The 18791-nt window shown below is 44.3% G+C and overlaps 1 protein-coding gene across 2 annotated transcripts in view; it reads right to left on the reverse strand.

The window, feature by feature from the left end:
- Window positions 1–7175: 7175 nt before the first annotated feature.
- LONRF3 (LON peptidase N-terminal domain and ring finger 3) overlaps window positions 7176–18791 on the reverse strand; it is a 32742-nt gene continuing 21126 nt past the window's right edge. For both annotated transcript variants that reach the window (XM_061598125.1, XM_061598127.1), the window contains 6 exons: window positions 17243–17357; window positions 16360–16481; window positions 14672–14830; window positions 13819–13981; window positions 12921–13070; window positions 7176–11272 (listed from right to left, as the gene is read on the reverse strand). In XM_061598125.1, the coding sequence (XP_061454109.1) occupies window positions 11114–11272; window positions 12921–13070; window positions 13819–13981; window positions 14672–14830; window positions 16360–16481; window positions 17243–17357 (868 nt within the window). In that variant the 3' untranslated portion in view covers window positions 7176–11113. The remainder of the gene's footprint in view (window positions 11273–12920; window positions 13071–13818; window positions 13982–14671; window positions 14831–16359; window positions 16482–17242; window positions 17358–18791) is intronic.

The following is an 18791-nucleotide window of genomic DNA, read 5'->3' on the forward strand; positions in this document are numbered from 1 at the left end:
TGCTGGAGAATTTTCATGGGGATTTTTTTTAAAATGGAGACATGTGGAGAACGAAATTTAAGACAGAAAAAATGAGAACCTGAGAGAACCAAAATTGACAGATCTTTCCATCCCTAAAATAAAATGTTGATAAGAATTGTATTTTTTCCAAGATCCCTTCCCTATATGGTTTTAGGTGATTCTGCTAGAACCTGGAATCCCTGACTTGTTACAAGGGAATACCCCAGGTATCTTTTAATTAATTAGATTCCCCTTCCCTGTCCCAAGACTCATTAAAAGCCAAACCATAAATGTTTGAGTGTGTAGAACCATATGGTAAGGCAGAACAGTCAACGAAGATGGTGTTCAGTGACTTGCTAGTTGCAGGTGACCTCTTGCAAAGCTTACCTTAGTTAGGGGTGGGGGACTTGTTCTCGTTGCCCAACATCTGGTGCCACTGAGCATGGTGGCTGGGGCTGGTGGCAGTCCAACACCATGTGAAGGACTCTCACATTGCCATTATGCTTCGAAACATAGGAAGTTGCCATATGCTGACTCTGACCATTGGTCCAGCTAGCTCAGCAGCCCTCCAGGATTTCAGACCTGATTCTGTCCCAGCCCTACCTGGAGATGCCAGGGATTGAACCTGGGACCTTCTGTATGCAAAGCAGATGCTCTGCCTTTGAGCTACAACCCCTCCCCATCCCATTCCAAAGACATAAAATAATCCCAACTCTTCATCTTCATTCCTTTTGATTTTAAAACACAGTTCCATGATTTTGGGCAGCAGGGAAATTGCCATTGTAACATCGTCATACAGGTCTATAGTTGAATCAGTGCAAGATAATCTTGTTTTGGCAGTCTCTGCACATATGAACAGCTTTCTCGAAGCATTGAACTTTTCCTCACAACTTGGATGTTATTTTTTTGCAAAAGGTTTCCAACTAGCCACAAAAAGCCATGTTGGAAGGCAGCTGTGGGTACGACTTGATATTTGTTGCCTTACTTCTGGAAAACCCCACACACGGAGACTAAAGAACAACAACTTGTTTTCTGGGACTCTCTCTAACCTCTAGTTACCCCTGTTATGTAACTGGGACACCACAACCCTGCCACCCGGGTGTAGTGCTATGACCCACTTTTCCCAGTGGTTTCATGAGTTATGAAAATTGTTATCTGTTGAGTCGCTAGAACAGCATTTACTCTCCTGACCCGGATATTCAAGTTTTGCACCTAACATACAGCAGAGGCCTTTAGGCTGGAGAGGGCAGACGTTCAGGGAGATTTTAAGACTTTAGCCTTCATCAACATGGCGCCCTGCAAAAATTAGAGATAGAGAGATCTGTCAATTTCAGTTCTCTCTCATTTTTCCAGTCTTAAATTGCCAATCTTAAACTCAGTTCTCTACATTTCTGCAGCAATTTGCAATTGTTTTGTTTAAATCCTCCTGACAATTCTCCAGCATTTTGTTGCATTTGTCCTCCATCCCTGTAAGAACAGACATTAAAAACTAGATTGTACCGTTTGGAAATGTGGGATCAACCAATCCTGAGCTAAAGGCTGTGCCAGACTTTATTTATACCTTGCAAAATGGAAGATGTATGCTCCAAGAGCTTGGTGTCATCTCAAAACTGTGCTGCAGAATCAGAGCATCTGTGCCAATGCTGACCACCCATGGCCAACAAATAATTGACAGTGTAACAACATGCGTCATCTTCCATTACAAAGCAACACGACACCCCATATTAGTTAAGCCACCAACACACGTTAGTCAAGATAAACAATGTTTAATTAGCAAACCACCTGTCACACAAAGCTTCAATGGAAAATGCCATTAGTACATCAGAACACATACAAGATGTTTTCAAAAACTAGACTACGAAATACATCTCCAACATGACAAATCTGAACACACCAAAAAATAAAATAAAACAAATCTAAATCTTACAGGAAGAGGTAGCTGAACCATGACAAAGGTTTAAACTTAATTTCACTTCAAGTTCATTGTAGTGCAAGACTTAAAATTTTTTTTTAAAAAAAAGGGTTCTGTACAACATGATGCAGTTTTGCAGGTCCTCAAAAGACTGGTTAACTTGAAGTGGCTTAGTTTATGGCATTAGAAAGAGCATATGGCGATGGGGTGATAAACTTGTGGCTCTCCAGATGCTGCTGGACTGCAGCTCCCATCAACCCTCACCATTGGCCATGCTGACTGCGTCTGATGGGAGCTGGAGTAAAGCAACATCTGGAGGGCCACAGATGTTCCCCACCTCTGCTTTAATAGGGTTACAACCCCAAACATTCTTCAGCCTACAGCTATTTGGGCTTCGGCCTAGTCTACACATGCAGACCAACGAGGTATTTAGAAAATTGCAGGGGTAAAATGGACAGTTCTGTCACCAAAGTTCAAATGTGAGGGATGGTGCTTATATAGCCAAAACAGCACTGTCTGCACACAAGAGTGAGTTTGCAGCAGACTCAAAACCAAACCAAACAAAAACCCTTAAGTCTGCAGAATAACATTTTTTCTTTTTTTTAGAAAAAGTCCAAGAGTGGAGGGGAACTGAACATGCTCAGCGACCAATTATTGAAAGCAAAAATAGAAATCAAGGGGAAGGGGAGACTCATGGACAGGATTGACGCCAGGCTTGACTGGGCCTTTGGGCAGCAGCCTGCCCCAGACCCATGGGCACTGTAGCCCAATGCCCCCCATTACAGGTGGCGAGCGGGTAATAAGCCCACCCGTGCGCCCCACCACCCTCATGTCTTGTGAATGATGTGCATGCATAGCGAGCATGCCTGCCATCAACCAAGAGGGCAGCAGGAGTGTCAGCCCTTTAGGGAAGCCTGTTACCATCTTGGGTGATGGCAGGCATGCACGCATGGCATTTATACTGACCAGCGAGGGAGGTGGGGCAGGCAGGCAAGCATACTGAAGCCCATGCTGTCTGTATTTGGGGAGGGTGCTAGGGAGCTCCCTCTCCACAATCTGCAGTAGGGTTGGGTTGCAGGACCTGATGCTGCAATGGATCATGGAATGGGAGCATCACCCTCCCACCCTAAGGGGCCCTGGCTTCCTGGAACAATGAACACGAGACCTCCACACGGCAAAATTTTGTTGCATTTGTATTATTACAAACCACAGATGGGATGCCATTTTTAAATGTACTTTTGTGTTAAACATACTAACAGATCTCCTTGCATGTAGAAAGCTAACGCAGCAAGAATAGGGCTGGGTAAGAACCCCATAGGCTAGTTTTCTACTTGCAGGGAGGTTTGTTTGGTTTAAAAAAAACACATATATGGGAGCATTCAGTGCAACTCAGGAACAATTTACCACCTTATTTTCCTGCTTGTGTAGACTAGGTCTAAGCTTTGCCAGAAAATATGTCCAAGTATTACATGGTTTTTGCTACACAGTGGCTTTGTAAACCTTTTTGTTCCTCAAAATTTATTCTCAAAAAGTTTTTTTTAAAAAACCTTCAAAAAAAGGTATATGGCTCATGAAGTCTGAGAAGCTCATAAACGGCAACTAACAAAGAGTAGACAGGCACTTCAAATCCAGGAGTTAGTTTGTTCACGTTATGAAAACTTGCAGGTTAAGTGCAACTCAAGAGCAAAAAGAAAATTTGAGAGAACTCGAACCCTTGTAGTGTTTATATATACTAGATAGCTACAAAGGAAGGTCATTTTCTACTCCATGGTCAAACAGCCTCCGCTAGCTGATTGGGGAACTCTGCAAGCACTCGTATTTTGTGCAGTATTTTGTTTAAAGGAACAGACATCTAATTTGTCAGCACTTGTCCAAGTTTTACAGCCTATGGGAGACTTGATTTCAAAACATATTGGAAAACCAAAAAAGAGTTTGGTCCATTGTCACAACTGCATATTACTATTGGGGAAAAGTCTCTGCTGATTATCTGTTTGAATTTTGGAGTGCCTCTATATACACACATCGGTTTCACTGCTATGGCCAGCGTCACAGGTCGGCATCGCTGGGCACTGGCCAAGAACCTGCACCCCAGCAAGGGATCTGGTCCTCCTCTTCGCCATTGCAACCTGCTCGTTCACAGCAGTGGTGAGGACCAGCAGCAGATGCCACTGCTGCTTGTTTGCCGAGTCCTTGCCTGACGGGCCAGCCAGAGTCAACCGTGATTAGAAAGAGAAGCAGCAGCTGATGATAACGGTGGTGTGGAGGTGGACTCACTCACTGCAGGAGTGGGGGCTGTAGCACAGGTCTTGCCCCTCCCCAAAATACCTGGCACTGCACATTGACTTTAATGGTGCTTAGCCTTGAGTTAGCAGGTATAGGATTGCAGCCCAAGTCTACACTCCTGTATACACGTTCCTGGGAGTAAGCCCCACAGAACACAGTTGGACCTACATCTGCATAGAACCATGCACAGAACTGCATTTTTAGGGGTACATAGGTTTGCATATGACTAAAGACAGCTCACAAAGCATCTTTTTTCTTCTTCAGATGATGCACATGTCACAGCAGCCACCATCTCAGAAGAGGCGTTCTGCCTGGTGAAAGAAAGAATTGCCTCTTCTAACATGGCACCCGCCACATGGAAGTCCTTGTATTAAACACATTTTTTTAAAAAAATATATGTAATTGCTTGCAAAAAAAGTTAGTTTAAAAAACTACTGCCCAATCTATCAGGGTCATCATTGAAATCTAGCAAAAGTTTTAAAATAGATCTATTTAACTTAATATTTGACTTTTAATTTATTTTGACTTAAATTTTGCAGCGTTGATATGGTATCAGTCTTGCTCAATAGCATGGGCTTAATATTCCTCACATGGTTAACATCCTTCTCTGGACTATGCAGGAGTCTCCTAGAATCTCCTCTGACTTGAGCTTATCTTGTGAAACTGAATGAATGAATAATAAACACTATGACCATCTCTCTGCCACAATTAGGGCAACCTGTGACCACAGGTCCCTTCAGACAATCCAGTTCCACTGGAGTCCCCTTAATTCAGCCATTCTGACCGTCACAAAAAGAAAAAAAAACTGGCCATTTTAACCCACGAAGGCCTGTTCTCCATTTTTATTTAGAAACCATCAGTGGCAGCTAGTGTCTCCAGGTCAGCAGAGCAGTGGAATCTGCTCCAGGTTTTAGTCTGAATGCACACCCTGGACAGCTCCTTGAAAGTTCAGACTAAAACTCGAAACAGATTCCACTGCGTCACTGACCTGGAGCCGCCACTGGAATCAATTGGCCTGTGCCAGATTGCAGTGTTAGCACAATGGCAATCTTCCTAACAACCACCAATGGCTCAAAAAACCACCACGAGGTAAAACAAGATTCAAGCAAGACCCAAGCTAAACATGACTCAGTGCAGGTTAGATTTTTCGTTACTGGTTACATATGCTTATTTAGCTCTGCAAGATGCAAAGCACCAAGGTCCGTCTCCCAAAGGGGCCCCACCTGGGGAACAGAGTCTGGGTGCACACAACTGTATCTGCTGCTGCGTTGCTCCCTATTTGAAACCGCATATATTTACGGAGTAACTTCACAGTACCGTTTTGGTTTCACACATACGTCTTTATTTTTCAGAGGGATGTACATCCAAAGTTGCTAAATGCTGCTTCAGGAAGGAGGTCCCTGGATGCTTTCGAAGGAAACCATTTCCATCACCTGCCTTCTCACATTATTGCTTGGAAAAAAAAAAAGCTACAGCAAAATGTACGTGCGAGAGAGAAAAGTCAAACACAGCTGGGAGATGTTTTCATGCCTTTCTTTGGGGGCCTACAGCTACATAATGTCACATAAGGATGGCCATTTACATAAGAAATGCATCAGCAAGAAGAAAAAAGAGGCCATGGAATTGCATAATGTTTGCATATGCTAATTTATGTACAGATTGACATTTAAAAGTCATTACTATACTCTAAGATAGTGGGGAAGACTGTGACCAGGTAACCTGTGTGGGTGCTCAGGCTACTGGCCAGGTGCTACCTGGATGATGACACAGAGGGCAACACCTTCAGATAGAGACAGATGGAAGTGGGGTTTATGGTGGCACCGGTGTTGTGGAATGCTCTCCCTACTCAAATATGAGGTCTCATCAGGATTGGCATTCTGCCGGCTCTTGAAGACGCACTTGTTTAGCCCGGTGTTCCTCTGATCTGGGCCTCGTGATCTACTCATTTTAATGGCTGTTTTAATTGTTATGCTGTCTTAACAGGCTTGTTTTATTGTACATTGTAATTATGGATATTTTTAATGTTTTGATGAAATTGTTTTATTGTTTTTTCTACTTATGCAGATATATTTTTATAATTGGTTTGACACTTGCAAAGAGGTTAGAAGCCAGTAAGCTGTATATAAATTAAATAATAACAACAGTTATTTATTATTAAACTGGAATAACACTGGCCCACCCATCAAATAGAGGATTTCTTAAAAGGCAGAGGGCTGTCTTCTAAAGTAGAACACAATGAGATTTATGTAGAAAGACATAGGAGTAGGATTAGTAGCATGACCAGCTACGACTTTTTCCACAGACATTTTCGTAAATTGCTTCCCACAAACTACTAGAGCAGTCAGTGGGGGGGAGGAGATTACAGCTTCTGCTCCATTTCCCAACTCTTTAGGAAGTTATAGATCTATAAGCACTTGGGGACAGGGACTTTTGCAGTGGTGGCATCACTACTCTGGAATTGCCTCCCCAGTTAGGCCCACCGTGTCTCTTTAAAAGACATGGGGCCCCTCTAGGCAAGTGGGTGTGTGTCTTTTTTGCAACTATATTCTGCAATATGTCATTGAGGCAGTAATAGTCATTAGTGGTGGATTTATACTGGACCGTCTACGCATCATTCCGCAATGCTTCCCCAACGTTACAGTATTAGTGCCATCTGGAGGGACACTCTTGCACTGTAGCATAACAAAAGCAGAACAAATCTCGTCCAGAACATTTAGGTGTAAAAAGCTACAACATTTCAGCAAGAACTTACAGGACACACACTGATTAGAAACCAAGCAGTATGTCCGCCTCAACACTTTTGCAGGAGCAAACAGTATTGAAATTGGGATTGTGTACAGTTGCCCCGATACCATCCTAAGCACAAATCCTCATGAAGGCACAATTAAAAGAGGATGTCTGGAGACCTAGGCTCATTCTGCCAGGCTTTCTGCTATTTTGAACAGTTTTTAATTGCTAAAGCTAGCCTTGAAGTCTGCTCTTTTGATCATGCTTTTTTTTTTTTTTAATGATACCATGGGCCCCACCTTTTTCTTTAGCTGTTGCCTTTTGTTATTTTTATTTCACGTTTTTGTAAATTGCTATGGGCACTCAAGTGGAAAATAAATCTAGAGCTTTTATCTAGAGAGAGAGAGAAAGGGGGGGGAAGCTAAGATCTACTCTTTCGTTCTAAGACATGGGCCTGCCATAGTGGTTTTGCTTTGATTGTCCACCTGGGAATGCAATTGGTATGAATGGAAATTGACCTAGTTTTAAGGACTGATTTTCATTGCGAGTCAGGGGGAGGTGAGCAGTGGAGAGGGCCAACAGCTCTGTCTAGACTGGGAAAAGCATTTCAAGCTCCCACTTTGCAGTTGCAAAAGGGCCAATGTTTGTGCACATAACGGCCACAACAGCTTTCAATGTGGATTTGTTTCACCTAGAACAATCCAACCCCAACCCCCCCAAAATGACTACAGTCCATTTCCATTTATAATTTGGACCCCTGTGGGCACATTTCAAAGAATTTAAGCAAAGCCTCTCTGGAACTACAATTGGAAGACATCTGCCTCGGTGGAGCCATTACTGAAAAACGAAAACTCTACATAATACAAAATCTTCTTTATATTAACAGTTTAAGAGCAATCAATTAATTGATTAAATGTTTTTCACAAAGCTGGAAATGTCATTAGCAACTTCTTCTGGAGCTCTTTTTCAAGCAATTATATACACCTGTGTTTTATTCGGATACCAGCATCTGTTCATAAAAGAGAGGGTTTCTAAAAAAAATTCTTGGAACTCTAAAGCATGCTTTCTAGTAAGTCTCCGTTAAACATGAGAATGAAAGAGTAGAAAAATGTCATTAAGAAAAAAAATATCAAGGCATTAAATTATTTCAAAATTCAGGAGAGATCTACACCCTGCCTCACAGTATAGTCAAGAAAATAAAATTATCTCCACTTTTTTTAAAAAAGGATATCCTTTATCACATTATTTGCCCCTAGTTTAAATAAAAACAACGCAATTTTGCAACAATTCAAAAGAAGCAGAAAAGCAACAAATTAGGAACATAGGAAACTGCCAAGTCAGACCAATTTAGCTCAGTGCTGTCTGCACTAACCAGCAGCAACTCTCCTGGATTTCAAGCAGTGGGTCTTTCCCACACTACCTGGAGATGCCAGGATTAACCTGGGACCTTCTGCATGCAAAGCATCTGCTCAACCACTGAGCTATGGCCCTTCACCAAGTGATGAATATGCTCCCAAGGAGAGTAAATTGCAAATTACCAATGGTGGAATGACACACATGAAGATACTGCTTCCACCCCAAGGACTTTCCTCTGTGGACACAGGCTAAAAACTATTTATGTCCTGTCTCTGCCTTCCCACCTGTTCCCATTACAAAAACTCCCAAAGACATGCTTTAATAAGATCCTTTCAGAGTTGTCTACTGTTGTATTGTGAATGGCCCCTTTGAGTTCTACTTAGCAAAACCATAGATTTATTCAGATCCAAAAAGCACAACACACTGTCATAGCAAGGGAAAAAAAAGATACAGGAAAATGTGTCAAGGACACCCCTTTTCCCTCAGTGCTCACAAACAACACAGATTCAGCAACACTAACTCTGGACAGAGCTTGAAGATCTATAAGGATCACATGGCAAGCAAAAGACCCCCCCCCTTTCGCCTCCATTGCTGTTCATGAGCATTCTTAAAACCTCTGCTGAATAAAAAGCCAAGACAGAACTCACCCAGATAGATAGTATCTGGCTCCTGACAGCAAGGATAAATAATTTTGAAACATTTGCAACCAACTATTTTGGACTTTTTTAAAAAAAACAAAGAAAAAATATTGAAGGAAGGTTGCTGTGACACATCCGCGAAAGATGGAGGATCAGATCTAGACTTAGACTGCAATTCAAACCCCTCTTACTCGGGAATAAGCCCCACTAAATTCAATACGACTTACTTCTAAGTGGACATGGTTAGCATTGTGCTATTCGTCATGTTTCCAGGAGACCCACTGAAACCAATGGGACTTAGGTTAGTCGTGATTTAAGTCTCACTGATTCCAATGGGTCAACTCTACATATGAGCAAGTTTGGATCCAACCCAATGTACCAATGCCGATATGTAGGTAAAAATGTTAGACCCCCCACAAAATGTCAAACAAATTATCGAAGTATCAGACTGTGTTCTTAATTTCCCCATTCCATTCTCTTCTGCTCCCCCAAAACTCATGTTCAATATATAAAAAAAACCCTAAGGCAGCAATCCAATACATGTCTACTCAGAAGTAAGCTCCACTGGGTTCAATGGGACTTACTTCTAGGTAAGTGTGTATTAGATTGCAGCCAGGCAGAGCAATCCAACTCAGGGGAAGCCGGCGTAAGCTGTGCTGGAGGAAGAGAAGCTGGCATAAAGTTCCACTGCATCCAATTGCCATTCAGGAGCCTCTGGGTTGGCTGAACGCTGGCTCAGCCGGGAGCTGCGCACAGGGACCAGAAAGGAAAAGCTTGATCTCCCAAATACCCCTACTGGGGTGTAAGCCCTCTCCATTGACTTCTATTGTAATTATTTTCTTAGACCAACCTTTTTCTAGGTGTAATTTGTGCCTGGATTTTGCAGGAGCGCTCCGAACAGGAGCTGGATATGGCCTAAGTCTCCTCTCCTCAGCCCCTTCCCTGACACCCCACCCCAAACACACCCTTTTTGGGCCTTATACCAGCTCCACTTGTGCCAGTCTTAGCTGGCCTAGCTGAGGGACTTGCACTGGCATAGCGCGGCTGAGCCAGGACCCAGTTGGCTCAGCTGGAGATCCGCTGCATCTAACCCCCCTCAGTCCAGTGTAAAGGCAAGTTGAATCGCACCCTAAATTAGTACAGTAGCTGAACTTCTATAAGAATACACATATACTTAGCCTGCGATCCTAAACCCACTTTTTTACTAGGAAGTAAGCTAAGCACCATCAAATGCAATCAGATGTATTTTGGAGTAATCAACATTGTGCTGTGTATTTACAACTGAAAATCAACTAAACAATTTTTTTAGTGCAAAATAATAATAAAAATCCAGGAAAATCTTGTGAATGTTATTAATATACAGATCCATACAAAACCGAAACCCTTTGGAATACACCTTGAAATAATACAGCAAAATGGCTGGTTATTTCGACTTCACATTAAACCAGAAAGATTTCAATGCAGCTATTCCCAAACAAAATAAAATAAAAATAATGAGAAAGCTTTTTAAAAAAATGTTTTGGCAAACAAGTTCAATTCTGTTTTGTTCACTTATATATATATATATATATATATATACATATACATATATATACATATACATATATATATATACATATACATATATATATATACATATATATATACATATATATATATATATATTTAAAACAGTGCAGCAATTGAAGAATCAACTCAAGAACATTAAGGCTGTAACCCTAAGCATAGTTACATGGAAGTTAAGACCCATCACTCTCTTTGGGACTTAGTTCCGAGTAGAATGTGCTTGGGATGGTTTTTGCATGCGTCCTGCACAATAGCTACCCAACGTTTGGTATCGTTTTTGCTGTACAAGACAGCTCAAGCTAGAGCCATTTCTTTTTCCAAAAATTATTCTCTGTAAAACATTATTGCAGCTAGATATAGGGCACTTTCACCCTCGAGGCTTAAAACCGGAGCTCTTGCTTCAACTGGTAAAGGACAACAGGAAAAAAGCCTATAGCAACCAGGATGTTCATCTGCATTACAAATGCCTGTCTGCTGCCACTTTCTTCTGCATGGGTCAACAACCCGATGTAATAGCAGGAGACAGAAAGCTCAAAAAAGGCCTCGATGTATGGAAGCGGCCACTGTTGGCAGAGAAATACTCAAGTGCTCAAGTATCGTAAGAGGATTCACGGGACTTCTCTTGGCGTTATCATCGCGATCTTGCACGGGACATGAAAGCAAGGATGCGCCTGATGCTGTTGAGGCGGTCTTTCAAGGACGTCATGGCCAGAAATGGGAGCTGGGCTCTGCTCTCAAGAGGGAGAACGGCAAGTGTCCACCAGCACCAGGCAGGGCCATTGGCGTTAGACTGCAACGGGGGGGGGGGGGGGAGAGAGAGACCAATCATTACCATAATAGCCACAGCATTTACAATAGTGGAAAAAGTGCCATTCACTCATTCAGTGATCGCCAAACTAGCACCTGCAGGCGCCACTATGCCTGTCAGTACCTCCTATGGCACCAAGGAAAAGTTTCTGTAAATATCAGGGCTGTGGAATCGGTACGCCAGACCTTCGACTCCGACTCCTCTATTTTTCTACTCTCCGACTCCGACTCCTTCATAAATGGAAAAATGTATATTAACTAGTAATAACAAATTTACTGTACTAAAATGGTAGCACACCACCATGTGAATCCAGAGCTTGGAAAAGTTACTTTTTTGAACTACAACTCCCACGAGCCCAATTTGCTGGGGCCCATGTCCTCCATCAGGGTTGATGCACTACCTGGCCTCAGCACCCGCCATCACTCGAGCCCTTCCAACGACAGGACTTCCACAGTCATGAGCTTCCCCCTTATCTGATGCTGCAGCTGCGTAACTTTGCTCACTCGTGTGCACGAAGGGGGGCTAGTGGCTGTCCCGCGCCATCCTTCTAGTGTTGGCAAGTGGGGTTTACTGCTGCAGCTGCAGAGAAAACGAGCTTGTTTGCTTGCACCAGGGTAGCTGATGGCTGCAGCTACCATAATACTGCTGGAACTCGTCAAGTGGTAACAGGTGACTGGGAACAACCCAGCCAGCTCTTGGGGGGCGACACGGAGAGTGATCCATCCAGAACCCCCCAAAAGCTGAAGCTGGCCTTGTCACCCCTATTATCAGGGGACGGCAAAAATGCTAGTTTGGGAGGGCACTGCCGAAGGAACAAAGATGCTGATTTTTTACGTTGGTAGGAAGGCGCTTTGATTTTTAGAGCGCTGTCTGTTGTTCCCGCACTAATCCCTCTCACAAACTCTAAAACTGGAAAATTAACATATTACTGCAAAGACACTATAAAAACTCAAGCATCTTCTTCAAAGAGGAGGGGGAAGAAGTCCCCCAAAAAGGAGAGGTTTCTCTGGATTTCTTACCACGTGTAGAAGATGGATCCATTGCTTTTTCTTTACCTTGAGGTTGCCCATAAGTATCAGAGCCAAACTCAACGTTTACGCAAAAGTGCAAGCAACAGTACCCCCAAATGTCTGTTTTAAATAAGAATGTCTGATTTTAAGAGGGGCACTGAGCACAGAAGCAGCTGTCATAAGCATAACCTTATGTGCACCCCAATGTTTCCCTGCTCTGAATCCACCACAGCAGCTCCCACCCCCCCCTGTGGGGCTCCAAGTACATGCCTGCTGTTGCCTTGAATTACATTTTTAAAAAATAAATAAAAATGGAATGCTAAATATACTCCCAGAGTTAGGAATAAAGGACGCTGCCTCATATGGAGTCAGACCACTAGCTCAATATTGCCTACACTGACTGGCAGCTGCTCTCCAGGTTTTCAGGCAGGGGACATTCCCAGCCCTACCTGGCGATGCCGGGGATTGAATCCAGGACCTTGTACATGCAAGGCAGAAGATCTACCACTGAGCTACAGCCCATCTGTAGTTTGTAAGAATGTGTACAAACAAGGAGACCGCCATACTCAAAAGCAATCTTAAATTCTTGTTGCTGCTGACGTGTAACATTCTGTACCTACCTGTGGGTCTGACTCCTTAGCAGGTATTGGACCAAAATGACTGAGGATACGACTCTTGAGCGCTGGCTTGAGAGACTCAAACCACTTGTAGGCCTGATCATATACAGAATTGTGAAGCACAATCAGCCCAGAGTATTCTGTTCCTTGCACCTGGAATTGCCAGTCAGGAGGGGAAAAAAAAGAATTTTAGTCACTTGGGTGTAAGATTCTAACAAAAAAGAATCAGGCATATTGATATTTGCCTAGATGGATTCAGTATGCTCAAGTCAAGGCACTCCCTCTGAAGCTGGCCTATCTCACAGGCTGTTGCAAGAATGAAATACAATAATCACTCCGTATGCCACTGTTGGCTCCTTGGAGGAAAGGTGGAAGACAATATTACTAATAAAAAATTGATATTAGGCATGGGCCTTCACTGTACTGTTTTCAGCTCTTGATAAAACCTGCCATGGGCCAAGTTTGACAGCTAGATGGGGTCAGTGACCTATCAGTTAATCGCTTGATGTCACAGTGGCATCAGGAGATCCATTTTTGCCTGTGTGGTTTGAAATCAAATGCAGTTGAAGGCACTGGCCTGTGCTTTGCAAGCCCTGCCAGTCAGCTGATGCCACCAATCAGTTGGTACCTGCAAACCCTCTTTCAGCCTAGTTGCATTTTTACCTGCCCCACACCTGACACCAGGTGTAGGACAGGTGGGGTGGCTGGGCAGGCCTAATTAGGCCCAAGGGCTGAAGATTCCCCACTGCTGATCTGCAGGCTTGTAATGTTCCCGACTCTTGCACTACTTTGTTCGTCCATATGGGAGCAAGTTAGGTCCCAGGTGGCACCCTTGGATGACTTTCTAAGTAGCGATGGGCAAGCAGTCCTGTAAGTTCCAGCACATCAAACCAAGACTCACCATTTCATCTTCTATGTACTCAATATCGGCTGTGTTGTACCCATCACGTTGGCCGTGCTGCAACACTCTGAACCTCCTTTTGCCAATACTGTCAACCACGGATCGTCCATCAGCAAAGAATTCAACGTTTCGTATCTCCAGGATACAGCCATAATCCGCAAATCTGTTAGCCGGAACAGCCAAGGTTAAGAGACGGGATTCACTCTTTTCTGGTTGCAGTTGCCGCAGGCCAACGGCAGAGCCATTCAACAATTGACTATAGCCATCCCCAACCTAGAATCTTCCAGGTATTTTGGACTATGACTCCAATCAGCTCCAGCTGGCACAGAGGGATGGGAGTGTGGAACATGGGAAGCTGCCTTATATAGAGTCAGAGCATTAATACTTGGCATTGTCTATGCCAGGACAACCACAGGCCCGGGGGCCAAAGGCAGCTCTCCAAGCTTCTCTGTCTGGCCCTTGGCACTCTCCCAAGACCTGTTCCTGGCTCTGCTTTGCACCCTCCTTGAGTAGCGTTGCATGGAGGATAGAGACGCTGTGTGTGTGTGTACAACCTACTCTGCTGTGCAGAGGTAACGTTTACATTAATTGCTCTGCCCACTTTTCCTCTGGCCACACCCACGACTGGCACACGGCCCCTGGAAGGTGGTCCTTGGGTTGAAAAAGATTCCCCATCCCTAGTCTATGCTGACCGGCAGAAGCGCTACCATTATAATCAGTGACACTAACTCAATCCCTCCCATGTTTGAATGCAGTCTTGGTCTAGGATCACCTAACAGCCCCCACCTCTCTCTCTCCCTCCCTCTCTCTCTCCCTCCCTCTCCCTCTCTCTCTCTCACACACACACACTCACCCTTTGAGAGGGTCCCCAATACACATTCCAAACTGCTTGGTGCCTGTCTCCATGCATCTCCGGATCATCAGTCGGTAGCATGGTTCAAAGATGTGCAGTGGGCAAGGGACGGTGGGGTAGGCCATTGTACAGACAAATATGGGGACGTTGTTGTTCAAGCTGCAGCAAGACAAACTGTTGGTTAAGACTCTGAACACACCACACACACTTAACAAAAAAAGAGGACAAGAGAGGCAGGAAAGGAAAAGGGGTAAATGCAGAACCAATGGAGAGAAAGCACAGATCGCCTCAGAAGGGTTGCTCACTTCATCGCGTGTGTCCTTTTTTTATGTTATTGTAGGACGAGCGCTTTTAGCTAATAATATTATTTTATCTTTGATGTATTTTAATTTTTACACTGGATGCTTTTTAAAAATTGCAAGTCAACAAGACAATTTTTCTATAGCAAGCAACAAATAAATATAACTAATAATTCCAGGTCCCTCCCCCCGCCTCAAACAGGGTTACTTGTAACTTTTCTCTTAAAAAAAATTTTTTTTTCTCCATTTAAATGTTAGCAATAGAGTAAACCCAGCCAACACAAAACAAAACATGCATGCTGAGCTATCATTCAAAATTACGGGCCCAAAGAATACACATTAGTTCAAACCTGAAACTAAAACCCTGTATTTTGAGAGTTTAGTACTAAGGTATTGTGCACTTTAGGAACATAGGAGAATGCCTTATACCAGCCTTTCCCAACCAGTGTGCCTCCAGATGTTGTTGGACCATAACTCCCATCAGCCTCAGCCAGCATCTGAGGCTGATGGGAGTTGTGGTCCAACAACATCTGGAGGCACACCGGTTGGGAAAGGCTGCCTTATACCATGTCAGACCATTCATCACAGGCTGCATTGTGTGTGTGTGTGTGAAGACTACTCCCTAGCAGTCCCCACATTTAACAGACTGCTGTCCTAGAGCTGCAATCACCACATCCTGTCCTAGTGTTGCAATTAGCAGTGCTAGGACAGCTATTATGGCTACACTGGGATCACTGGGCAAGGGGAGTGGGGAGAAGAACTATGCCCCAGTGATCCTGATGCAACCAAAATCACCGGGTGGGTGGGTGATAGGCTTTAACCTCCCCACAGCCCTTACCCCTGTTGTCTACTTGATGGCTGATCAGCTGGGAAGAGGGGCAGGACTACCTGGGGCGTGGTAGGCCACTATGGAGTGGTCGAGGGTTGCCTGCATGTATGGTACAGCATCAGCTGCATGAAACCCATGCACAACCACACATACTTTGCTGAACTTCTCCAGCAGGGCACAGTAGCTTGCAAGGGTTCATTAAAACTAGCCACCCAGTCTCTCGTCCTTCCCCAGACACACTTGAGTACAAAAGAAGTCTACCCTAACGGACAGAACAATTATGAAAGGAAAAGTTGGGATAAAACCTTCAGCCCTAATGCACTTAGCTATGGATCTATTAAAAATAATTTCATGCAACAAATGCAAATAAATCTGCATTTCTTATCTAAAATAATTTTCCATAGATGCATGGCTAAGTGTCCTTTCCCAAACACACCAGGCTAGTACTGCAACAACGAGAGCCAACCCTCTCGTGATGACTCTTCATGTTTGAAGAATGAAATGATGGGGAGGTGGAAAAGGGAAAATCCACTGGAAGGAAAACATGGCAAATGACATACTTGGAAAGTTCAGCAATTTCTTCTTCGTGAACCTTCCTCCGTTCCGTGAACTCCTCAGGAAGGTACTTTGCAATTAAGTCCTCCATCAGAACAGTCTTACAGTGTTTCCTCTTTGCCAGACACTGAAACAGAAATTAGGGATTCCTCTCAGGCATGACCTAGAAATTTTCTTGATTCTGCTAACAGGACTCCCCACGGACAACCTTATATAAACTTCAAGTTCATCTGCATTCCCCCCCCCGAGCAGGGCAAACACCACAAGGATCATCTGAGGCTACCATAGCCTATGTGTTGAAATGCAGCCTGAGGAAACAACCAGTGCTTCCTGCCTACCTTGCAGGGTCACTGTGTGGATAAAGTAGGATAATCCCCATGTACCCTGGGGTTCTTTCAAGGAAATATGGAATACAATCTGACAAGCAAATAATTATACCATTACCATGTCAGAATCAATATGTTCTGGGGCAGAAGACCAATTTGCCAAATTCTACTCTTGTGGTTTTTGAGTGATTTTGAAGAAAAAAACGGTTACGAATAAAAGAGTGTAGAAAGATATCATGCTCACCGACCTGCTGCCATTTTGACCAAGCATGCCCACCTGCTCTACAGGTAAAGATGCAGATGGATCAAAGGAGGTTTGCAAGCCCCAATAATCAGCGGAAGGGTTTATATTGTGCAGGAAGCCTTTGCGAACAGAGTCGTTCTCAGCCTCACCTGGAGATGCTGAAGACTGAGCCTGGGACCTCCCTGCATGCAAAACAAGTGCTGTACCACAGCCTACAGCCCTCTCCACTTCTTGACTCATTTCGGTCCCTAACCCACCCCAGGTACCCGCTGACGTTTGAAGACACGCAAACGACAAGACACAACAACGCCGGTTTACCTCCAAGAGCCCCTCTTTGCACAGGGGACATTTCGGGTTGTGATCCAAACATCTTTCAAGGCATTTCAGGCAGAATGTATGTCCACAGGGGGTGGTGACAGGTTCGTAGAAGAGCCTGGTGCAGAGAAAATGGGAGGGTAAGAAAAGCAAAACTATCTTGCAGCAGGTATAATGGAAGACATGGCAATTCACAGCGGTCAACATTCACAAGCAGTCAACAGTCTCTTTTACTCACATAGCAACAGTGGGGTTCAAACAATCCCAAGAATCAAAACTGCTAGGAGTGTTACAAGAGGAGCGGCAACAAAATGTTGCGGTGTGGAGTGGTCCAGGGTTTCAACCAACCAGCCAAACACACCCTTTTTCAGGACACTCCACCCCCCCCCAATAATTTTCCATTTCCCCCCTGCGTCAATCAGCATTCCTTGGTCGTTGAGCATGTACAGTCCCCACTGGGCTAGTTGTTGTTGAGGGTGGGTGTTTCCCTCCTTTCATTTTTTGTCTAATATTTTCTTTTTAGTTTCTCAGATCTTAAGTGTTCCCCTGATACTGCCAATACCTCTTTTTGTGTGCCTGGTGCCATTTTGACTATATAAAGATCCACACCGAGAATGAAGTTCGTTATTAGCAAAGGGGATTATTTGTGTAGGGTTCTCTTGGGGTGTGTATGTGTGACTGTTACTTCACAGTAAGTATGCATCTATTTTCTTAGAGCCTATGTCAGCCTTCCCCAACCTGGTGCTCTCCATACATTTTGAGCTGCAGTTCCCGTCAGCCCCAGCCAGCATAGCCTATGGCTAGCGATGAGGGGAACCGGTAGTCCAAAACATTGAGGGGGGGGGGAACCAGTTTGGGAAGAAAGGTTGGCCTAGGTTCTCAAGATGATGTGGGGTAGGCTGCCATGGAAGATAAGGGTTCATGAGGCAAAATTAAAACCTTCCACATCGAACATCTGCCACTGCCCGCTGTCTCCTCAAAGGAAGGGCCATGAGGAGGGATGGGAGCCTGCAGCCCTGCAGATGTTGCTGGATTACAACTCCCATCAGCCCTGGGCAGCATGGCCAATGGGAGCTGTAGTCCAGCAGCATCTGTAGGGCCAAAGTTCCTCACCCCTGGTGAAAACCAAGGCACAGAGAGTTGGAGCAAAAGACCGCAGATGGAATGAGGAGGGAGGAGAATCGGTCAATTGCAGCAAAGGGCTCTGACCCTTTGTCACATGCGTCTCTCTCTCTCACACTCTCTCTCTCACACACTCACTCTCACACACTCACTCTCACACACTCACTCTCACACTCACTCTCACACACTCACTCTCACACACTCACTCTCACACACTCACTCTCACACACTCACTCTCACACACTCACTCTCACACACTCACTCTCACACACTCACTCTCACACACACACACTCAAGCACACACACTCAAACACACCACCACCACCACCACCACCATTGAATAACCACCAAGGAGAAACTCCATCCCACTCCTCAAGGACACTACAGGACTAATGCAGGCTTCAAGGACTGTCGTTGACTCACTCCCTGA

This window comes from Rhineura floridana, chromosome 16 (genome assembly GCF_030035675.1).
Source record: "Rhineura floridana isolate rRhiFlo1 chromosome 16, rRhiFlo1.hap2, whole genome shotgun sequence".
Classification (NCBI taxonomy): domain Eukaryota; kingdom Metazoa; phylum Chordata; class Lepidosauria; order Squamata; family Rhineuridae; genus Rhineura; species Rhineura floridana.